Raw genomic sequence first — 24,739 nt, 5'->3', positions numbered from 1 at the left:
ACAGAAGTTTACTATAAAACAGGATTAAACAGCAATAATGAAAATCACTTTAAAACTCCCAAATCTACTATATTAAAGATCTTTGCATAATGCTTATAAAAGCAAGGAAGAAAGTAATATGTTTGCTTTGCACATTCAAAATAGCCAGCATTTAGAACCTACAGAGTTCACAGTAAGACATCCTAACAAACACTGTTGAACTAATAAATTCCCTGAGATAACTTTAAGAGAACACTGAGTGAGTGAAAGTCACTCAGTTGTGTCTGACTCTTGGCGACGCCATGGCATATATAGTCCAGGGAATTCTCCAGGCCAGAATATTGGAGTGGGCAGCCTTTCCCTTCTCCAGGGGATCTTCCCAATCCAAGAAATCAAACCCAGATCTCCCGCATTGCAGGCAGATTCTTTAACAGCCAAGCCAAGAGAACACTGATTTATTTTAAATAAATTATTTTAAAATGAACAGCCAAATACTTGATAGTCTTTTTGCAATTTCCCAGCAGTAAGGTCTCTATTAAATTTTTCAGAGAGATTATAAAAGGTATTTGAAAACTGAGGCCAAATATATTAAAAACAGAAACAATTTCATCTGTAATAAATAATCAACTACCCTTTACTGAGAGAGAGTCAATTTAGTTCTTAAAATTGCAACTATGAGTACGCCCTACTTACAGTTTTAATCTTCCCTTGAATCAACTTCTGCAAATCACTCATCAACTTCACTCTTTTCTCTTTATCACAATCTTTTCTATAAAAGAGGCAGGAAACATAGCTTAAGTAAAGACATTATTTTAAACACACAAAACTAAAAACCGTACCAATGTACATTCACACAGTTCAGTATGATCTTCCCTTCGAAGAAAGCAAACCTTTGACATTAAAATTACCATTCCAGAGCAGCTAGAGAAAAGCAATTTTCTCAAAGGCAGAAACTCATCTCACAAGGTATAATTTCATGCATCAATCTAAATCTTAACAGCCAGAACTTCAAAGCAAAGCAAATAATAAAACAAATCCAAGATACCAAATACGCAAGTATTTCAAAACCTAGCCAAAAAGAACTATCCTCCATTTTCTCAGAAATTTCTCAGGAAGGACATCAAATCCATTTTAACTCTCATACAGTTTCCTAAGCAGATCTTGATGCCATCCTAATGATTCCACGCATTTCTGTAAAGGGCACACATCCAGACAGTGATGCTTCTCCTGGAGTGTTATGAAAACTCCCTAAATAACCGAAGTGCTATGCCATTTATTTTAGGACATCTCACTATTTACAAAGTACACTGTTACTCCTCCATCATCTCCAAGGGCTCAATAAAGACGTCATTAGCTAGCATTACCTTCTTAAGACCTCCCAGATTTGCTTTGCCCGAACGACGATGTCATAGTTGGTTTTATCACTGAGTTGCCTGCTCTGCTTCAGTTCTTTCTTCTTTTTTTTGAATTCATCCCATTTGGGTTTCTTGACTGCTGACTCTAGTCATTACAGAAATTATTTTCAATTACACTTAACATTCTCAGTGCCATAAACCCAGCAAATTTGGTACCTATGGCAATCAGTAATCAAGATCAATACTCATTGTAGGAACTAGAAGGGGGAAAACATTCCCTATCAACTTAAACTTTATTTCATTTTCTGAGCAGTTTACATATTTTAAATTTGGTTGATACCAACTGTTCACTCATTCAACAAATTGATTCTTAACAGGACACCTATTAAGAAAAAAAAAAAAGGAAACTAAAAGGATTATAAAAGCAATTAAAAATTTTAAGCATCTTTTTCCATTGTAAAAATAAAATTTTACTTTAGAACATAAAGATCATTGCACGTTAGGTATAGTCAATTCTCAATGAAAACAGAAATTAGTCCAAGTTAACATAGGAAAAACAATAGTCACAAATTCACTACTCTGAGTGCTGTTATGTATTAAGTAATTTTTACAACAGCTCTGTGAGGTGGGTACTGTTATTATTCCCTCTCATGTCAGGGAAAGAAACACTGGGTAGATAAACTCCCTATCCAAGGTCACTTAACTCCTAAGTGGCAGAGACAGGATGTAAACCCAGATATGGCTCTGAAACTTAATATTCTCTGCTGTCTCTAACTCATGACAATGCACAGTGAAAATTTCTAAGTTCTCTACAATTAGGGTCATCCTATGAAAGTATCTTTCTATTGCTTATTTTTTTATCTTCACAATCTAAGCAACTTATTAATTGAATAAAAAAAAAATCCCAATGAGGCCAAACAAAGAACAACTTAATAAGATGGGTATTATTTACATGAGTACCCTGCAAAGAACCCTTAGGAGAACTGATTATTTCTAGATACTGCCCTTTCTCTGATTAGAAAATAAACTCAAAAAACAAAATTCTCCTATAATCTTAAAACCTAGAGACTAAAATTTCATTTCCTTCTTGTCTTTTCCCACCACACATATTTTATATTAATTTCCTTGATGTTTTTCTCCAAAGAAGACATACAGATGGCTAACAAACACATGAAAAGATGCTCAACATCACTCATTATCAGAGAAATGCAAATCAAAACCACAATGAGGTGCCATTACACGCCAGTCAGAATGGCTGCTATTCAAAAGTCTACAAGCAATAAATGCTGGAGAGGGTGTGGAGAAAAGGGAACCCTCTTACACTGTTGGTGGGAATGCAAACTAGTACAGCCACTATGGACAACAGTGTGGAGATTCCTTAAAAATCTGGAAATAGAACTGCCATATGACCCAGCAATCCCACTCTTGGGCATACACACTGAGGAAACCAGATCTGAAAGAGACACGTGCACCCCAATGTTCATCGCAGCACTGTTTATAATAGCCAGGACATGGAAGCAATCTAGATGCCCATCAGCAGATGAATGGATAAAAAAGCTGTGGTACATATACACACTGGAATATTACTCAGCCATTAAAAAGAATACATTTGAATCCATTCTAATGAGATGGATAAAACTGGAGCCCATTATACAGAGTGAAGTAAGCCAGAAAGATAAACACCAATACAGTATACTAACGCATATATATGGAGTTTAGAAAGATGGTAACAATAACCCTATATGCAAGACAGAAAAAGAGACATAGATGTATAGAACAGACTTTTGGACTCTGTGGGAGAAGGTGAGGGTGGGATAATCTGAGAGAACAGCATCATGTATATTATCAAGTGTGAAACAGATCACCAGTCCAGGTTGGATGCATGAGACAAGTGCTCAGGGCTGGTGCACTGGGATGACCCAGAGGGATGGGATGGGGAGGGAGGTGGGAAGGGGGTTCAGGATGGGAAACACATGTAAATCCATGGCTGATTCGTGTCAATGTATGACAAAAACCACTACAATACTGTAAAGTAATTAGCCTCCAACTAATAAAAATAAATGGAAAATAATAATAATAATAATTTCCTTGATGTCTTTACTTAAACATTATTATACTCTAGGTATTCTTCCATGAAACTAAATATTCCTCAAGAATGTAATTTTTAATGGCATATCATATACTACAATGTATTTTACTCCCCTTACTGCTCACTTACTTATTCCCAATCTAATAACAGAGGATTACAGGCAACAGAGGCATATTTACTATTAATATTAGGACATCATATACTATACAGCAGAGGATAGTAACCGATCCACAGTTCATTTAATTGTAAAAGTATTTGGGCAGCCTTGACATATGCCATGTTGGGCTGCAGTAGATATAACCAATTTTGGGAATGACCAGTATCCAGTCCCCCTCAGTTGCTGGTATTAAAATGAGGAAATCAGAGTTCCACTTTGAGATGCGGGGAACTTATCTCCTATAGCAAAAGGAACAAGGGGCACTCTTTAATAAGAATGTGTGTGCACTTAAAGTGCAGGTATCAAGAATGCCAGTGTGGGGATGTCCCTGGTGGTCCAGTGGTTAAGAATCCTCCTTCTGATGAAGGGAACGTGGGTTCAATCCCTGGTCAGGGAATCCCACGTGCTGTTGGGCAACTAAGCCTGTGAGCTGTAACTGGATAGCTCATGCTCTCTAGAACATGGGCTGCAACGAGAAGCCTGCACATCACAACAAAGACCCAGCACAGCCAAAAAATAAGAAAATTAAAAAAAAAAAGAATACCAGTGTGGAAAGGAAGAATTAGGATCTATGAGAGAAGCAAGGTAAGAGTAGATAGGCAATAGAAACTGGAAGAAAAGGGGAAAAGAGAAAAGGGCTAGACCAAGAAAAAATCCTTCAGGCCTCATGAGAAATAATGAAAATTTCCCTGCTCTCCTCCCTCCCTACGTCTCTGTCTTAAGGCTGCTGTCCCTCCAGTGAGCAGCCCTAAGCAGAGCAGAGAGCAAGGACCAGGGCTAAAGGACTGGACTAAGAAGGCCCCTTGGCAGTGGTCTCAGTTGGCAGCAAAAGGGCAGTGTCAGGCTCCAGCATGCTGGAGAAAAAGGGAATGAAAGACAGCAGAGAAAGTCTCCTGATGCTGCAGAGAAGGCACCTGCAGGTCAGCAAGATGCACAGCATCTTGGTTGTACAATAGAGAGCAACGCTCTGAGTTAGAGACCACCCCTTGAACATCACCATGATGAAGAGAGTAGTAGTTTGTTTCAATAGACAAAGAAGAGCCTGGCCAGCATTTCTAATCAGTTAGCAACCTAGCCTGCACCAGTTCAGGTCAAATCTATCATGTGTATTATATACCTTCTCTGGAACGGTTTACCAGGTCTGAGCCATATGGTAAGCTGGTACTCTTAGAATGGCCTGAACTCTGTGACAGCAGTATCTACATGTTTCTCATTCACCAGGACACTGGTTATTTAAGGCTGGCTTCCATGCTGATTACCTGGGGCTTGTACCCTCACTGATTAATTTCTTTTCACTGTCTCTTGATGACAGTGTGCAGAAAACTCAAGTATTTGTTTGCTGAATGAATGAGTTCATTAATGTCAGCCTACAGAAAGGAACGCTTCATTGAGATTCCAATGTATAAAGCCCATTACAACTTAGCCTAACTCCACAGCCAGGGGAATTTAGCAAGGGCCTAGGAATTCTAAGCACTAGAGGACAATTTTGTAAAAATAAATAAGACACTAATAGCAACTCTGGAGAGTAAAAATAAAGACACTAGTAGCAACCCTGGAAAACGGAGAAGATGCTTTCTGTTGTTTATTTAATCCCATCTACCACCTTCCCATCTCTACCCGAGATACTGCCTGTCACGGAACAAGAACAGGAGGTCTCTAACAGACTTCAAGAGTCCCTGTGCACAATGGTGCAGGCAGGGCAGGTCAGTTCAGTCGCTCAGTCGTGTCCGACTCTTTGTGACCCCATGAACTGCAGCACACAGGGCCTCCCTGTCCGTCACCAACTCCCAGAGTCCACCCAAACCCATGTCCATTGAGTCGGTGATGCCATCCAACCATCTCATCCTCTGTCGTCCCCTTCTCCTCCTGCTCTCAATCTTTCCCAGCATCAGGGTCTTTTCAAATGAGTCAGCTCTTCACATGAGACAGGGCAAGGCTTGTGTAAAAACCACGCTGAAGAAATCAGTGCTTACCATCACTTTTACTGTCTGACTGGAATTTCCTCTTCTGGTTGAATTTATTTGCCTGCTGGAATTTGTTCTTTGGTATTTTATCCCCTTGCTGCTTATTCTTGAACTGCTTCACACCTTTTTTCCCAGGTTTTGTGGCAGTTTTCTCAAAGTTCTTAGATCTGATTTTAGGTCCACCTTCCTTAACTGTTTTGGGGAATGTCTTTGAAGAACCTGAATCTAGTGACAATAATAAATAATTATTAGTTCAACGATCCTGGGCCTGGATCTTTTATCCACTGGGCTGTATCTGTCACAGAACATTACACATTTTTTAGTGAAACATACTTTGTCCTTCTCTCAAAATGGAGTACAGGACTTAAAAAATTACAACAAAATTTAAAAACTTCCTCTGATGATAAAATTATAACACAGGTTCATTATAGAAAACCTACAAAGTATAGAAATACATAGTAAAAACTACTCATAATTCTAGAGATAACCCACTACTGTCAGGTAGGTATATTTCTGTTTTAAGCACACATCACAAGATGAGATATTATTTACGTCTTCATGTGTGTGTGTATTTTGGGGGTTAACAACATAATAGGAGTCTAAGAATAAAATGAACATTTAAAACTTAGAAAGTACATCATATAGACAAATTCAAAATGTTTATATCGCAAAATTTCTAGCTACAAGAAAAAAACACCAAGACTGCTTAGGAAATTAGTCATTGATACAATTCTTGACTTTTCTACTTTGCAATACTGACACCTGATGGAATAGTAAAGACATCACAATTAGAAATCCTGAAGATTTGGCTTGCCAATAAACATATTAATCACTCATACACAGTGACACTTTGTCCACTATTTTAATCCTAACTCTAACCCACGAATAGATTGGAATCTGCTACATCCCCTCTCATCCCACCAAACCCTCCCTTCAATAGACAAAACAACCACATGGGAAGCATGTTTTGAGTATCTTACCATTGTTTTTATGAAATTTGTTTTTTTCTTGTGATGTCTTTGTATCTTTACCTGTTAATTTTTTTTTCCCTTTGACTTCCATTATAGCAACTCTGGAAAACAAAAACAAAATCCAGAAATGATCACTAAATTGTTCTCATCCAATAAAGGTCCTTAGTCGTCACTGCCCCATTTACTCCTTGACCACAGATGCAGGACAAGTTATCTGTGTCCCTGAGGAGTCCAGGAACTACACAATCACTATTTCTAAGATTGAAAAAGTAAAATTAGACACCAATACAGAAATAAGAACACCCCCCCCACACACACACACACACCTTGACTAGCGAGGTTTCGGAGGCAACATTATAGTGACAGTAAACGTTACAAATAAATCATTATTTACACTAAGCAGGCTACAACTGTCAGTGTTTGCATTTCTGACAACAGCAGGAGGATTTTTGTGACAAGAAACTGACAGTATTACCATTTCCCCAGCCAGGAACAAATACACTACACTTAATCACATTCAAATTTAATGAAATAATACAAAAGATTATCTAAAATCTAAAAGTTTCCTATGTAACCCAATGTAGCTAAAACAAAAAACAACTTCAAATGTTTGTTATTCTTTTAGAGGCAACTAATAATTTTCAAAGACCTCCAAGATAAGACTGTTGACATACGGAATATTTCATTTTAAAGGAACCTGGCTAGCAAGTTATTTCTGGATTGAGACCCCACTGTGCACAGGATAAATAACAGACAACCCTTCAGCTGCCCAAAGCTCCAGAAAGCAGAATTTATCAAGAACAAAAGCTACTATGTGTTGTCTATTTCTGTACCTTCCAAAGTTGCAGGTTCAACCCATTTCAAAATATCTAAAGCTGACCCTCTAAAGTAGATGTAAGGGATCCCTGACAATTCCAGATCTTTCTAGACAAGAATTGTCCATTGAAGAACAACACATTTCTTAAAATATTAATAGGTACAAGAAAAAAGGGTTCTGGAGTGAAAGGCATTTAGGAAACACTTAAATGAAAACAATTAATGAGGAAAAAGTAGTTCAACCTGGTTAGAAAATCCTGCTTACTTTAGCTTGTGCTTGGTGATTAATGGCTTAAATTAGCAAATTAAAAGAATCTAAGAATCTGATTTTCCTTAAAGAAGCCTCATTAATTTTTGCAGCACATATAATATAGGTTAGTGACTTTAAATATACATGGGATTCTGAGAAGTCAGCAAGGAAAGATGAATAGAAAAATGGGTAAAGTGTAAGAGAGAAAAATAACCAAAAAACATTTAAAAAAATGTTCAACCTCAGAAACAATTTTTAAAAAATATATTAAAACAAAAAAGAAAATATTATCCCCTCTATGGACTCATAGTATCTTTATTTTGTTGCTAAAACTATTCCAGTTTTGACATCTCTAAGTTTCTGTGTCCTTTTACCATGGTCCATCCTTTTTTTTCTTAGCACATCTTTAATTTCTGGCACTTCTTCCACGTTTACCTCTTTGTATCCCTGCACAGGTCCTAAAGTCAGTCATTCTTCAAGGAACCCTGATTCCTCGTACTGAGATCTGAGTGCTAGGTATGCTTGTCACTGTGGTGTCACTGCTTCTTGGTCTTTTGACTAGACAAGGCTAGGTAATATATGTATGTACATTAGTCTTCTGTGTACATAGAAACCTGTATTTCTGTATCATTAAGTTCACACCAATGTCTTGAACACGAAACATGTGCCACAGGGTTATGGTTGGTAAAAACAAAATTTATCAACTACAATATATTTATTTACAGTTTGTCATTTCCCAAACAGTATCCATTCAAAACACTGCTTTTCAGTTAGTTAGGTCAAATCTTTTCCCTTCACTCCTTTAGTGAGGTCACTGGCGGTGGGGAGGCAAGCAGGTGATGCATAGCATGTGGGATCTCAGTACTTCGAACTCAGAGTCCCCTGCATTGGAAGCTTGGAGTCTTAACCACTGGATATACATCTGTACTAGTTAGATTCATTTTGTTTAGGTCTGCATTCCATTTCCAGGCATGGCAGTTGACTTTCTTTTCATTCGCCTAGGGTCAAGATCATTCTTTTTGGTGTACAGTGTTGATTTTGACAAACCCACAGTCATGTATCCTCCACCAAAGCACCTTACAGAACTGTCCCACAACTCCTAGAGGCTCCCTGTGCAGCCCCTTTGCACTCATCCTCTTCTGGCTCTCTTGGCAACACCTGATCTTTTTTTCTACCCTCTAGCTTTGTGACTTTTCAAAAACGTCATATAAATGGAATCAGACAGTATACATCCTTTGGGGTCTTGCTTCTTTCATTTAACAAAATGCATTTGCTTGTAGACCCTGTACCATAACATCCAACCATCACATTCCAGTGTCTTGGAATCATCTCCTTTTCCCCTTCCATTACCCCATTCAGACACTTTATCTCTTGTTCAGATTGTTTTCTGCCGTTAGATTCAATTTGCTATGATTCCACCCCTGCTGCCTGATTAATCGTCCATTATTACATCTATTCCATGTTATTTACCTGCTCCAACACCTTCAGAAGTCTCCCACTGCTTACAGGAAAAATTTCAAACTCAGTCTGTGTGCTGTGCTTAGTCGCTCAGTTGTGTCCGACTCTTTGGGACCTGACAGACTGTAGCCCGCCAGGCTCCTCTGTCCATGGGGATTCTCCAGGCACGAATACTGGAGTGGGTTGCCATGCCCTCCTCCAGGCGATCTTTCCAACCCAGGGATTGAACCCAGGTCTCCCACACTGCAGGAGGATTCTTTACCAGCTGAGCCACCAGGGAAGCCCTGGTAAAATTTGGCCCTAACTCACCCACATCACACCACCACACTGAAGAAAACTTTATTCCCTCAGTATTCTTTCTCATAAACCAAAATTTAAAGCCATTCTTTATTAGTACCCATCCTTCAAATCCAGCCTAAATGACAATTTCTAATCATTTTCCCTCCATATGCCTTCCTTATTTCTCAAATGATTCTCCTTATTCCTATGGCACATTCTGATGAGCTTATAACTTAACATTTTGAACTTGAAATGCATTGAATACCTACACATTATGTACTAGAAAGGTAATGGGTTTCTAAATATACATATACAAACAAACAAACAAACAAAATCAGTGTGCTGTAATAGAGACAGACAAGGAGAAAATCAAAACATGGCATACCTAAGTATTATAACCAAAATACACAGAAAGTGTTGAGAGTCACAGAGCTGAGAGAACCATGAAAGAAAACAGTAAAGATTTCCCAGACACAGAAGGACACGTGACTGATCCTGAGTGATCTTGACTCCTCTCAGCAGACTCAGCACTGCACTTTGAAAGTACTGACCTTTCAATATCCAACTTCTGAATGCTGGCATTCCTTTCTCTCCTCACTTCTCTCTGATGATCTCATGCAATCCTATGACTTTCTACGCTGGAATCCCATGCATTTCTCCATCAGGAACATCTCCTTGAGCTACAGACTTGTGTATCTAACTGCTCCCCTGAAACTTTTAAGTGTCTAACAGGCACTTTCCACCCAACAGAACCAAAATACTGAATTCTTTAACTATATAATCACTGCAAACTACCCCCAAACAATAACATCCTAACCTAATTTTGCCCATTTCATCAGTAGCCCACCATCCATTCCACTGTTCAAGGAAAAAACCCAAGATTTACCTGTAATAGTTTGCTCTTCTTCCTCTGCTACATTCAACTCTTCAGGAAGTCTTCTCCAATCTTTTAAAAACACCTCTAACCCTTCAACTTCGATCTCCACGACCACCGCCCTAATGCACAGCATCAATAATCCAACTATATAATCATTTACATTCCAAATTATTATACATTTTCCAAAAAGAACCCGGGCCTATTGTGTTTCTCCTTTGCTTATAAGCCTTTCCTGTGCTCTACAAACAGGAATATTCTTCCGTTGTAGAGAAAATCAAAACTCCCACCACGGCTTTCAAAGTTCTACAGAACCTCGACTCACCTTCCCGTATTATCTTATATGTCTGAACTTCCAGCTCACTACCTTGGTCACCTCTCTACAGCTCCCACCTCAGGGACGCAGCTCAAGCCACTGCCTCTGCTGAAGGTAGTTTTCCATGGGCCTCCAGATTTCAGGGTTGCCTCTAGCCACGCTCCGCGTCTCGGCTTAAAGATCACTTCCTTAGACTCCCCTATCCTTTATCTCGGCACCCAGTTCGTTTCCTTCCAGCGCGTACCACTTGCAACTGTACATTCAGATTGCAAACTGGGCACCGGGCCCTGACCAGGCGCAGAGTGAGTGTCAAACATACAACAGAAAGGCTGAAAGCGAACTAGCCCGGACCCGGACTTTAGAGGCTGAAGGTAATAAAAGCTAACCCAGCACTCTCTAGGCAGCGTGGTAGGGACACGAGTTGTACACTCGCCCTTGTCCCCAGGCTCCCGTCAATCCCCAAACTCCCACAACAGAGACGGCCACAGAAAGCCGCCCGGCGGGTGACAGGGTGAAACCTCTACCTCAGAAACCCTCCGACTCCAGCACCGGGCAGGGAGCGAGGCCCTCCCGAAGCAGCCGCGGAGTCCCCAACACTCACCGCACACGTGTGGCCCTGACAAGCGCGGGGCCCGGCTCCGCCTCTGCACCTTCCGCTTCCCCGCCTTGCTCCGCCCCCTTTTTCCCTTCTTCCTCAGCCGAGCTAGAGTTAAGGGACTGGGAGGAGCCGGAAAAATGGAAATTCGGCGTTTCTACTGGTCCGCGTCTAGTCATACGTCATCTAGAGGCGCGAGTGCGGCGCCACGGGAGTTTTGGCCCTAGAAAGTATCCGTGGTCAATGACGTGCTGGTGGCTACTCAAAGTGACGTTCATTAACCCTTTCCCTTCCCGGCCGCAGAGCGGGCGGCTTCTAGTGAAGGCTGACCGATTGTGGAAGTGGAAGGTTGGCTGGCCGGGCTTCTACTTGTTCTTCAGTCGCTAAGTCGTGTCTGACTCTTTGTGATACCATGAACTGCAGCACGCCAGGCTCCTCTATCCTCCGCGATCTCCTGGAGTTTGTTCAGTTGAGTTAGTGATGCTATCTAAACATCCTCTGTCGTCCCCTTCTCTTTTTGCCTTCACTCTTACCCACCATCAGGGTAGCAGGGAGCATTAAAGGGACATCTCGGTAGTTGGCTATGATTGCGGTCTCGTTTCTTTCTGTTTCTTAGTTGGATGGCTTTGGGCAAATCCCTCAATTTCTCTGAACCTTGATTACTTGATCAATAAATTATAGATGGCTAAGTCATACATGGAAAGCGCCTAGCACAATAAATGATTTGAACAAGCGCTCAAGAAATGCTTGCAATTTTAAACCTCTGCGAGTTCCTCCAGACGATAGTTACCTCACTTAAGGCTTTAGGAAATCAGACTAGTTAGGATGTTATCCCCATCTTACAGATGAAGAAACACATCACAAACTTGCTCTGGTCAAACAAAAGAATTTATTCTCTAACAGTTCTGGAAATCATGCTAGTACCGAGGTTGTGCACCCTCTGAAGGTTCTAGGGTAGCATTCTTTGTCCCTTCCAGCTTCTAGCGGTTCCAGGCATTCCTTGGCTTGGACTACATGACTGCAGTTTCTGCCTCTGTCTTCGTATGTCTTTCTCTTCTATGTCTTCCTGTCTTCCATATATTATAAAGACACTTGGCTTTGGATTTAGGGCCCATCAGGATAATCAAGGATGCTCTCATTTGGAGGTCCTTACTTAATAATATCTGCAAAGATCCTGTTCCCAAAAGCAGTCTCTTTCATAGGTTCTGCGGGATGGTACACTGATATATCGTCTGGAGGGCCACTGGGAAAGTTGAGGAATAGGACTTGATCCCAGGGGTGTCAAGCATCAGATTTTACTGTCTTCCAAATCACATGTTTCCCACCTCTTAAGGCATCAGGTTTGAGACTGGTATTTCACTACAGTTTGCTTCTTGAGGACAGGGACCATCATTACTTCCCAAACACCTATAGCACTATTCAGCACATAGACAGTTGCTAAGTACTTCTGTGTGCCTTAAGTATTATGTTTGGATAAGCTCTTTTAAGTCTCATAAGAACAGTTAAGTAGGTCTTACCCGTCAAATTACGTAGAAAGGGGAAACATTCAGTAGTTTTGATCCAGTCAGTCTGACTCCAAACTCAACATGACTGACTATGGACTACTATCTCTAATTCACAGATCCTCCAGTGAAAACTCAGGAGGAGAGAATACAGAATAAGAACAGCAGAAGGTCCATTGCAGCACCTATTAGGCAAATAGAATGGTATATACTAGCCAATAATAATGATAAAATCTTCATGTATACACCCTACCTGAAAGAGATACATTTATATTTTCAACACCACAGTTTGCATCACCCCACATCCTCTCAGACAGATCCATGTAGCTGTCAAACGTATTGGGTTGGCCAAAAAGTTCATTTGAGGTTTTCTATCCGATCTTACTGAAAAACCCTCAAACAAACTTTCTGGCTAATCTATTACATCAAACTCTGTTCATCTGCCTTCTCACCAGGGAGAAAAAAAAGTCACATACCTAAGTCCTAGATTATTATTATGATGTTATTTACCAAATCTGTGTGCTGTCAAAAATTTTACAGTAAGATTAACTTGAGTGTTTGATTTGTTTGGAGTCAGTTGGAAGTATCTTGTAGTTTCATAGGATAACAACAACAAAAGTTTTCTATAATTTTACAGTTAACCAAGTTAATTCTTCAAATATCTAATACCTGTCCATTTCCCCTATGCTCCATGCCCCCACTTCCCTTCCAACCTCTGACAACCATCAGTCTATTCTGCTTTTATGAGTTCAGGTTTTTGAGATTACACATATGAGTGAGATCACACCGTATTTGTCTTTTTCTGTCTGACTTATTTCTCTATTGTTTCCTGACTGCAACACATACTTCTCAGTTTCCATATTTATATCAGAGTTCAGGGCTAGGAGAATGGAGAAAAGATGAAATCCTCTTTTTTCCTCCCAATAGGGCTCTATCCTTTCATCCCAGAGGGAGAAGACCTGGCAGTGTTTCCCATCTATTTAAACGCCTAGAACTCAGTCACACAGCTACCCCCAGGACTGGAAGACCATCAGACATACTGTTAACCAAGCGTTTGGATTCCATTCTTTTTCCAGTACTGTATTAAAATTACAGGTAACTTGGCAAATATGCTTTCATCCAGCAGCAGAGATTTGTTATTTAATCTGGTTTAAAACTTAAAATAACTCTAACTAGTAAGCTAAAACTTAAAATTATTGTGGTATCCAAGGTAGTGGATCTCAATCTTGGCTACACATCAGAATCACCTGTGGATTAAAAAAAAAAAAACCCAACAACAGTAATTCTGAGTTAATTAGTCTGAGGTGGGACCTGGCCACTGAGAATTTGGAAAGTTCCCCCAGATCACACTAAGGTGTGGCTAAAATTGAGCTGCTTATTTAGGGAATGGAGTTCAAGTTGGTGATTTGATTTGATTTTCCAGTTAAATGAGGATTAAACCCTGTAACCTTCTGGTTCCTCTTTTTGTGGTCAGCAGAATTAGAGAATTAAATGTAAAGTGCACTTGTTTCTCTAAGTAGAATGTCTTAGATATAACTGTATCTCTCTTATTGCTTGAGACTTCCTGCAGTGAGTTAACATCATTACATATTGAAAACGGTTTAAATTTGAACTATAAGCTTTCAAATGTATTCTGGAAAAAGTTCGCTTTTTTTTTTTTTTTCCAATTTGTTACTATTTTGTGCAATTTTCCTCTTTTTCATAAAAATAAAGTGTTAGGTGTCAGTTCCCACACATCTCCCCTCCCTCCAAATCAGTTCTTTAAAGTTTTAACTAATGGATTTTTAACTAACGATGTTCTTTTTGTGTTTCCCAATGCATAAGCAGGGATAAAGGGCATGTTATTGATGTAAAACATAAGTGGGACTTTGGCAACGATTGGGTTTTATTTTCAGGACCTATTAGAATCATAAATCCATGGAAACGGAGCAGTTGGCAACACATTTTCCTTTAGTAAAAAAGAACTGCTTCTGAGTAGAGTGGATTATGTCTTTCAATACACATTTGCTAAAAAGTGCACAAATATAAACATTAATTGTGCATTCTGAATTTCCAGTTACTGTGTAGTAGACATAAAATTGACCTTGTCCTAGTTTTACTTTCTTTGATGACATTCTTAAGAGCCACAGAAAAATCAGATCAATAAGATGGTGGCTCAGTTGGTAGAGAATCCACCTGCAATGCAGGAGACCACCTGCAATTCAGGAGACCCAGATTCAACCCCTGGGTCGGGAAGATCCCCTGGAGAAAGGAATGGCAACCCACTCCAGTTTTCTTGCCTGAGAAATCCCATGGACGGAAGAGCCTGGCGGGCTACACTCCATGGGGTCGCAAGAGTTGGACATGACTTAGTGACCAAACCACCAGCACCACCAAACATAAAATTGACCTTGTCCTAATTATACTTTGTTTGGTGACACTCTTAAGAGCCACAGAAATATCAGATCAATAAGATGAAAATGTATCTGATTGTAGTATAAAATACCACTTTTAATGAAAGATCATATCAAAGATTAGTATCACTTAAAGCCCATGAGTCATACTTAACACTGCACTATCATAGAACATAACTCCTCAAGCAACGGGTACCAGGTTTTAGCAAGGATGGGAACAATGAACATGTGTTTGGTTTAACTTTTTGCTGAACTTTTGTTTTCAGGCTTTATGGAAGGTATTTCCTCTGCAAATTAGTGACTGGTTTTGACTTGTGATTTCCTTGATTTCCGAGCAAGCTCATTAATAAATGAATCATTTTATAACTATTTCTCCCATTTTACTTTTAAAAACTATAGAAATGTTAAGTCAGTACTTAACAATGATGTCTAGCTCTATATACCTACTCAGTTTTCCTCCTTATTTCAAGATGGAAAAAAGATTAACCAATAACCTAAACCCATTAGGTCACTTTGAATTTTCCAACAGATGCCAAGATAGAATTAGAAGGCCAAGACATGTATTGGGGGTGGGAAGCCTATGAAAGACAAGGAGAGAGAGAACAGGATTAAGTCAGAAGCCTCAGGCCACAATACTGATCAAATCCTGATCTAAAGGGACTGATGAACAGGAGAAAGGTGTGGTAAAAAGATCTTTTGATTGAAGGTTCTGAGACTCTGGTAATCATACCCTTGTAAGGTGAAGACTACTACAGAGATCCTTTTGCAGTGACCATGGGGGCTAAGAAGTACTGAGAGGCGCCTGAGTGGATCACCTGGGCCCTACAGTGATCGCACACATCCCTGATGTAGAAAAGCAGCCTTACCTCTTCCCGCTGATGTGAGTTCATCACTGCTGCCAACATGGTTGAGAAGGAGTTCCTCTTCTCACTGTTGGTCCTGGACACAGTGAGTCCAGAACATCCAGGAAGCATCCATAGCTCAGCGGAACTCTTGCTCTACCCTCTGCCAAGAATGTTTCTCCTTTGCAGAGCCCAGAACTGTAGGAACAGAAAGCACAAATTGCCCCAGAGGACCATTTAGAATGATAGCAAGTGGGGCCATTCCTGCTTCTGCTCCTTAGTTCCCAGGCCTATGTAGTTGTCGTCTTTATAGTACCATATAGAGATCTCTCGCTTGGATTTATTCTGCATTCTGGAGGACAGCATCCCATTTTTGTAGATGACGGCCTCTGAGCTGGTGCTTCAGCTGCACCTTTAAAAAGCCAAAGCGCAGCTGTGTCGCATGGCTGCCTCTGGGGGAGCAGTGTGTAATGTGTCTGTGGATCACATGACCTCCTTTGCTGTGACGTGTGTTCCCTACTCAGATGCTATGTTGTGTAGTTTTCCATGACTATAGATCAGGTGCTTCTTAGCTTCTGGACAGTGGTCCTGGCTGAGGCTCGGGCAGGAAAAGCAAGTCCATACTTGAAATAGGACTCTCTTTATCTATGAGGAGAAACAGCTGGCCCTTCCAGAGCAGCAGGCGCCCAATGTCATCAGCTCATCAGCAGGTGACCTGCTGGTCTCTGGGAAACAGTGCCAGTTCAAGGGCCCAGCACTGGTTTCTGTTGCTGGCGGGTCTCCATTCAGAGGACTCAGTAGTTAGACTGGCTTTGGTAAGTGGAAGTTCACGCTGCTTGGCCCACCTGTAGCCTCTGCCACTGTCACGCTGGCTACTACGTTCATGTACCCACCTGGCCAGCTCTAGAGTGTCTAGTGTTGCAAGCTCACTAATGTCAACTGGCTGAATCAGCTTGTCTTGTTGGTTTTTCAGTGGTTATTGTGGATGCCTTTTGAGGGCTTCCTTTGTGGCTCAGATGGGAAAGAATCTGCCTGCCCTGCAATGCAGGAGACTTGGGTTCGATCTCTGGGTTGGGAAGATCCCCTGGAGAAGGGAATGGTTACCCACTCCAGTATTCTTGCCTGGAGAATGCCATGGACAGAGGAGCCTGGTGGGCTACAGTCCATGGGGTCACAAAGAGCTGGACGCGACTAAGCAACTAACACTTCGTTGGGCATTATCATGTGAAAATGGTCACCTGCTGTGTCCATTCCCATCTGCCTTTACCCTGGACCTTGTTTCCCACTGTCCTTTTCCTTCCAGGTGCTGGGCGGGTTGGGGCATTGGCCAATGACAGCAATTTCTACATGCTCTCACCTTGGGCCATTTCTTCTTCCCCATAACCTGGATGACTAGGTATACTCTTGCCCATTAGGAAGATTCCCCCCTCTACTGTCTCTCACCTGAATGAGGTTGTAATGCTACTATTTACTTTCAGTTTGTACCCCCAAACCTTGCCAATTCACCTGTCAACTCTGCTGGGGCCTTTTCCTCCTCCATCAGCTATTTGTAAGGCTCTATGGCCACAGAAGAGAGCTGAGGAAGGAGGGCTGATGCAATCACGTGGGTGATGCGGAGATCAAGGCTTCCTATTTGTGCAGCCCACTCATGCCCTCTGGTCTTCCTTGGGCTCAAGCTAGGACATACTATTTCCATGTTCTAATGGATTGTTGCTGGGCCCTTTGCACTTTACGGAATGACAGGGGAGCCAGAACCCACCCCCCAGTGGACAGCTGTGGGAGGACGGCCATTGGACACTATGGTCACGCACTGCCTCTCTCAGATCTCAGTAACATGCTAGGAGATGCATATAATTAATTCCCCATTATAGATGCTCTGGCCTTGCTCTAGAACCCCAAGGCTCTAAGCTGTGATTCTCCTTGGGCTTACCATGAACGCTATGCTGCATCTTTTCTTACCACTGACACGTCCCACACCACAGGGTCTACAGATGTTCTGCTCTAAGTGGGGAGGCTGCTTTTGCTAATCTTGGCCCTGCTGTACAGTCCTTCCTGCCCCAGGCTCCACTCAAAGCTGGCAGTCTGCCATGCCCTCCAGGGCACGGACCAGACAGAGCAGGATTCCTAGATGTGAAGTACTTGGGCGCCAGAATGTGAAAAGGCTCCCCAGGCATGTACTTCCTTCTTTGTAATAGGGAATCCGAGATGCAACCATGTGTCTTCACTTTGGAGGGATACCCTGACATGTCCCTGACCCTAAAAATGTGCACCGCCTTTTTTTCACTCCTACTCTTAGGACTCCTGTAAGCTTTATTGAAGTGGCCTGTCCTTGAAACTCTTCAGCATTTATTTCCCATCTTCTTGAACACACATTTCTTACCAAGGTCCCGAGCGTACTAGTCATGTCTTTATTTCACAAATGTAATGAATTGGTGTGCTGTTCTGCGGGATGTCCAGATGGCCCAGATCTCTTTGGACTATATTAAGACAGAAGGTGGGCGAGCTAACACAGCCCTGGTGCAAAACTGTAAATGAATACCGTTGTTCATTCCAAGGAGTGTGAACTGTTTCTGATCCTATTTTCCATATACTTTTTCTATCCTATTTTACCATCTGCTGCGGTAACTCAGGCATTTCACCTCTGCTCTGCGATTGGAGTAAAAACTTAGTGTTTGCTTCCTTCTTCCGGGGTTCATGCTGGAGTGTTAAATCCCATGTTCCTAGAAAGTGAGTCCAAATCAAAGTTTTCCCGCTTGTTCTCTTTGGCCTTCCAACCCCCTCAAACCCCAGTCCCTCGGAGGGCCTCTCCCCTGACAGTGTATGCTGGCCAACTCCTGCTGGTCTCTGGGGGATAATCTCTCTCCTCCCTCAACAAGCTCAGCATGCCCTCTGTTGGGTTTAACCCAGGTGACTGGCCAGGCAGCCAGGAGAGGCAGTGGGAGCTGCTCCTGAGGGCAGGGGGTCAGGGAGCAGGTATTGTCTTGTAGGGAGAGGCCTCTATGGTGTCTTCCTGCTCAAGCAGAGTCTGGATCTTAACAAGGCAGTGCGGGCTACCTCTGCAAGTTCGCATGTTCAGGGCTGTCGGCAGAGCCAAACTGGGGGCACCCATTCATGCACCCACTTCACAGCTCATGGTGTCAGGTTGTCCCGGTCAGGGCTCTGGCTCCTGTGTAGCAGGATGCCCTGGCTAAGCACTGAAACATTCTGGAGATGCACAGTTCCTGAAATCTTGGGCTTGCTTTTCATGTCATCCTCTTCCCCTGCCAGAGACAGCAGCCTCTTTGCAAGTGACCAGGGATGCCTCCACCTCCTCCGTGAGCCTTTAACCATCTGATTCCAGTTCTCATTGTCACTCTGCAGGGAATCCTCCACGTCCACTCTCCTTGTAGACACCGAACCCCCCAGTCTTGGCTCTGAGTCTTCACCAGCCAGCCCAAAGAATCCTCAAAGCTGTTCTTGGGGGCTCTTCCTGTACGATCCTTCCCCATCCTGTTGTGGCTTGCAGCAGCCCCAGAGCCCCTGGTCTTGGTCTGGACACTGCAGATGCTGAAGGTTTAAGAGCGTGGAGGCCTTCAGCCAACCCACTTCTCACCTCCTACAGCAGGTGTCCTCTTGAAGAAAGACCTGAGCCGTACACTCTCTGCCTGTCACTGTTATGTGACTGGTTTAATGGCAAGACCAGGACAAGAACCAGAATGGTCACCAGGGTTTTAGAAGCCTAATGTTATGTCTTTTCTATATTTGGGGAGAGGGGACAAGATTAATTTCTGCCATATATTCTTCAATGTATTATCTAGTATTTAGCAACTCAAAGCAACAGGTCTTCAAAAAAATCTCAAAAAATAGCTCCTTGGACAGTAAATTATACTATACAATTAAAATATGACTTCACACTGAAAGTAGAAGTCAGGTTTTGGGAACTACACAATCTAGTGTTTGTTTTAAGACACCTTATTGCTGAGGTTGACTATGTGCAAGACGGGGCGCTCGTGGGGACTGTCTGCAAGACAGGGAGGTGAAAACAGCAATCGAGAATTTTAAATTTGGTGGCCGAGTATCTCACATATGTTAACATCTGAATTTTTAAAACGTCATATCATTTCACAAGGATTAGCTATCTGAGAGCAAGGAAACTGTCCTTCTTTTGCTGTAGTATCTATAGTGAAAGTGAAAGTCACTCAGTTGTGTCAGACTCTTTGCGACCCCATGGACTTGTAGCCCACCAGGCTCCTCTGTCCATGGAATTCTCCAGGCAAGAATATTGGAGAAGGTTGCCATTCCCTTCTCCAGAGGATCATCCTGACCCAGGAATCGAACCTGGGTCTCCTGCATGACTGACAGATTCTTTACCATCTGAGCTACCAAGGAAGCCCACTGTATCTCTAAGGCCTTATACATTGCCTGGCACATAACTAGTTGTCGATAAGATTGGTTAGATGGGTATCACTGTTAAGCTATAACTGCACAAGTATAAGGATCACAGCTATTTTATTTGCGGGCACACAGTAAGAACTTAAGTCAACAAATTTGGCAACTATATTCATTCAGTGGCTATTCTGTCCTAGGCACTGTCCTGGGATATCTATTAGTCAACAAATCTAAGCCTTCCTGATAAAAAACACCAACAACCACAAGCAATAAACAAGGGCATGATAAGATATGTTAGAAGTACTATAGTAAAAAGAATGGAGTTGAGTAAAGAGAGAACCAGACCAGAACAGGTTATACTATCAAATAAGGTGGTAAGTGTAGGTCTCACTAAGGAGAGATTTGGGAGTCTTCCAAACATACATCTGGAAGAAGAGCCTTCCAGGCAGAGGAAAGAGCTGAAGCAAAGGACCGAGAGCAGGAGTCATCACCCCTCCTGACTCTGTCTTTGAGGAACAGGGGAGGGATGGGTGGGCGGCTGGAGTCAGCCAGGGAGAAGTGTAACAGGAAATAAGTTCAGGAGGAGGGTGGGAGTGGTTTGCAGAGGGTGAAAGGATTTTTTGGGCCATTTTAAGGACTTTGGGTTTTACTCTTGAGTGAAAAAGAAGCGCTGAGCATGGAGGGGAGAAAAATGATCTGACATCCAAACAATAAACTTTTGCAGGATTAATGAATATGTGAAGTAGATAGAATCATGCTATTTTATTGCCCATGAACTGGTTCTATAAAACTCATCATGATGATATATTATTTTTTTGCTGGTTTTTCCTGACACTCATTCTTTATCTCTAGGGAGCTGCTTGTCTTATGTAACTTGATCATTCCCACTTCCAGCAGCAGCAGGAGGAACTATCTGCCAACCACTTAATCATGACTAACTAGATACCATTTGATAGTTTTAAGAGCATTTTTCACATGTATTGTGTCACTCAAATCATCCAAACTGTATGTAGTATTACCTTACAGATATATCACAAATACAGAAACAAGCTCCAAGAGATGATGTATATATACTGCCCACAGTCACACATTTAATAAATGGCAGAGTATGAATTTTGTCTCCTCATCTAGTATTTGTAGAGCTACCTTCCAGGTCCTAAAGACAGAAAATGGCTACATTACTCTAAGAGGGCTTTAGAGTTCAGGTGGGAGGCCAGGGTGGGAATAAACAAAAATATGGTAAATATCAGAATAAAGAAGTAGAGGCAACGCACCAAAGTTTTGTAGTGTGTTCAGCAAAAAGGCCCATAAAGAGGACAATGGTCACGATGGTTGGTGGCCTTAGATACACTGAAATGGGTGGGGTTGGGGGGGGTGGCGGTGGTGTGCTCAAGTAGTGGGAACAGTGCTGGCAGAGGCTTGGAGGTGCAGGCGAGCACTGTGTCCCCTGGCAATGGCTGGAAGCTCCATTCTCAGTGGAAGGAAGTTGTAGGAAACAGGATTATAGTGAGTAGAAAAAAGCCACATGATATAGAATCTCAAGCCACAGACTATGACCATCTGTACTTTATCTACTGCAAGTTGCCAATGATTTATGAGCGGAGATGATGTTAACAAAGTTTTTGTTTTTTAACCTCCTTGAACTTTTTTAAAGTTCAATATAACACGACTGCTTAGTGGGAGCTGACATGAGAGGCAGTGTCTCAGAATGAGTTCCTTCAGAAGTCAACAATGAGATGAAGATTCAAGTGAAAATAAGTGATTTTGGGGGGTGATGCCAGGAAATACCAGTATGGGACTAGTGGGGAGAGGTAGGAAATAACAGGCAGCCAGCAAAGTGTTCTCTGTCAGGTACCTTACCACTCTGGGTAACGAGATTAACCTTGCTGGGGGACTCTGGGAGCCAGTGTAGAACACAGAGAGCCGAGGGGTCCCCCCACGGGATGCAGGAGCCGAGGTGTTTATACATGAGTTCCCAGCAGTCACCGATTTGAGGGCTGCTCCTGGGGGCGGGGATTCGAGGTTCCCCAGAACTCCCCGCCTGATGCCCAGGCATTATGATGGCATCTGGTAGCATCAGAGAAGCCCTCAGTCAGAAATGCACCTGCTGGCAATGGGGGGCTAGATAGTGTGCAAAATAGATAAGGTGCGTGGTCCAGACAGGCTGGTGGCAGGTTTGGCTACAGGCAGCAACAGCAATAGATTGAGACCTCTCGGCCAGAGAGTCACATGGGTTCAGACCAATGTGCTGACAACAGGGAATGAAAAGAAGGGACAGCTTAAGAGCTTCTATAAAGGAAGAATTGCAAGCCTTGGTGTTATAGACCTTTGCCTTATAAGGTCACAAGTGACTCAACCTATTTAATGACTGGAGTTAACCTCTGAAAAAAGTCCAACTGGTCCCACATGCATTCTTTTGAACACATTAGGGAAAATAAGTATGTATAAGACTAATCATTTAAAAACACCTATGAAAGGGAAAAATGAAAGTCACTCAGTCGTGTCTGACTCTTTATAGTCCATGGAATTCTCCAGGCCAGAATACTGGAGTGGGTAGCCTTTCCCTTCTCCAGAAGATCTTCCCAACCCAGGGATCGAACCCAGGTCTCCCACATTGCAGGCAGATTCTTTACCAGCTGAGCCACAAGGGAAGCCCCAAGAATACTGCAGTGGGTACCAGTGGATCTTCCCGAGCCAGGAATCGAACCAGCTTCTCCTGCATTGCAGGCAGATTCTTTACCAACTGAGCTATCAGGGAAGCCCAAAAACACCTATAAAATACACTTATTGGGAAAGGATCTGGGCAAAGGTGTGATAAAGTTTATATACTTGTGAGAGAGCAACACACGTCCAAATTCCAGACCTGCTCCCTTTAGCCAATTCATCTTTTCCATGGGAACATGAGGAAAAGTAACGCAGAGATCATGTAAATCAAGGAACATTACCTATGAATAATGGAGATAAAAAATAAGGTAAATACATGGACTTCCCTAGTGGTCTAGTGGTTAAGAATTGCCTGCCAATGTAGGGGACACGAGTTCGATCCCTGCCCTGGGAAAATTCCACATACTGCAGGGCATCTAAGCCCACGTGCCACAGCTACTAAAGCCTGTGTGCCTAGAGCCTGTGCTCTGCAACAGGAGAAGCCACTGCATTGAGAAGACTATGCCCCACAACTAGAGAGTAGCCCCCATTCACTGCAACTAGAGAAGGCCTGCGTGCAGCAACAAAGACCCAGTGCAGTCGAAAATAAACAAATAAATAAAAAAGAAGGTAAGTACAACCTAATCATTTGTTCAAATATTTCTAGCAGGAGCTTATGAGAAAACTCATCAAAGAATGCAGATAGAAGATGGAAGCATGGGAGAATAATTTACTGAGGCATTCATTCAGCTTCATTCTCATAGTTGTCACTAAGAAGATAAGAGGTATTACCTCCTTTTCTCACCCGTGTGCTCCTTGGCAAGACAGTCACACTTGGAAGGGAAAAGAAGGAAAAGAATAGGAAAAGGAAAGGAAAGGGATATGCTCCTGGAAGAAAAGAGCTGAAATGTCCAGGAGGGAAAACGCTGAGGTACCAGAAGAGCAAAATCAGGGGAATATGATGTGCAGTGCAGTGGGGGTGGGCTCGGGGACTCCAGAGATGCGGGGGATTCAAGGTGAAGTGGAGGGACCTGCCTCAGAAGGTCATGAAACCTGGGAAATGGGCATTTCCTCAGCCACTGTCACAAAGATTAAAGTCCCCTTCCTCAGTTCTGTGGGTGGCTAACCCTGATGCTGGGAAAGATTGAGGGCAAGAGAAGGGGGCAACAAAGGGAGAGATGGTTGGATGGCATCACCGACTCAATAGACATAAGTTTGAGCAAACTCTGGGAGATAGTGAAGGACAGGGAGGCCAGGCATGCTGCAGTCCATTTGGTGGCAAAGAGTCAGACCGACTTAGCGACTGAACAACAACAACGTCCTACAGGACTCATTAGGATGTATGAGGAAGGCAGAGGATTCTAAGACCCAGCTGAAAATATTCACTACCTTTGATGGGTGGACATGCAGCCAAACCAAGCTGATTTCAAAGGAAAAAATGCTGATTCTTACAGCAAATTCATCCCTGCAGTAGAAGAACTATATAATCTTGACTTTTCTTTCTCTGTTTGCTTTGTTGAAACTATGCATCCGTACTGAGATGCACATGGGAGGACAGTGAGTGACATTCTGCCAAGTGTAAGGATGGAACCGTCCTCTGCATGACTTTCCCCAGACCTGGTTCCTTTGTGGAGGCCTCTCCTGCTGACACTCACACGAATGGAAGAAGAATCAATCTTATCCCCTTCTTCTAAATTTTTCTCTTCTTTCCATCAAATTTGATAGAAAAAGAATAGGTACATAAGCACAAGGGGGTGGAGATCTTTGAAAAGTACATATGTGAAAGGAAGAGGGAGAAAACAAGGAGCTTAAGGAAACCAAGGAGGAGGCTGGGATGTGTGGGGTGGGGATGGATGGGAAAGGGAAGTGGAGAAAAAGGCAGAGCAGA

The 24,739-nt window shown here is 42.4% G+C and overlaps 1 protein-coding gene and 1 long non-coding RNA gene across 12 annotated transcripts in view; one reads left to right on the top strand and one right to left on the bottom strand.

Annotated features, from left to right (window-relative positions):
* PUM3 (pumilio RNA binding family member 3) overlaps positions 1–16,024 on the bottom strand; it is a 50,287-nt gene extending 34,263 nt beyond the window's left edge. For 2 of the 10 annotated variants that reach the window (XM_043891001.1, XM_043891003.1), the window contains exons 1-6: positions 11,110–11,211; positions 10,205–10,314; positions 6,525–6,616; positions 5,554–5,769; positions 1,344–1,479; positions 673–748 (exon numbers count right to left, since the gene is read on the bottom strand). In XM_043891001.1, coding sequence (XP_043746936.1) covers positions 673–748; positions 1,344–1,479; positions 5,554–5,769; positions 6,525–6,606 — 510 coding nt within the window. In that variant the 5' untranslated portion in view covers positions 6,607–6,616; positions 10,205–10,314; positions 11,110–11,211. Of the gene's footprint in view, positions 1–672; positions 749–1,343; positions 1,480–5,553; positions 5,770–6,524; positions 6,617–9,051; positions 9,226–10,204; positions 10,315–11,032; positions 11,212–15,864 lie in introns of those variants that run through there. The other 8 variants (XM_043891007.1, XM_043891002.1, XM_043891005.1 and 5 more) reach the window with 8 other exon arrangements.
* Positions 11,413–15,871, top strand: LOC122685963. 2 transcript variants are annotated; one of them, XR_006338589.1, is made up of 3 exons: positions 11,413–11,571; positions 12,725–12,809; positions 13,533–15,871. It is a non-coding gene; the product is annotated as an uncharacterized LOC122685963 (long non-coding RNA). The 2 variants fall into 2 exon arrangements; XR_006338590.1 differs by having other exon boundaries at positions 11,413–11,576.
* Positions 16,025–24,739: the final 8,715 nt, after the last annotated feature.

The sequence above is a fragment of the Cervus elaphus genome, chromosome 29 (assembly GCF_910594005.1).
Source record: "Cervus elaphus chromosome 29, mCerEla1.1, whole genome shotgun sequence".
In the NCBI taxonomy this organism is placed as follows: Eukaryota; Metazoa; Chordata; class Mammalia; order Artiodactyla; family Cervidae; genus Cervus; species Cervus elaphus.
Note: the sequence above shows the minus strand (reverse complement) of the source record. Positions and strands in the feature narration are given on the sequence as shown.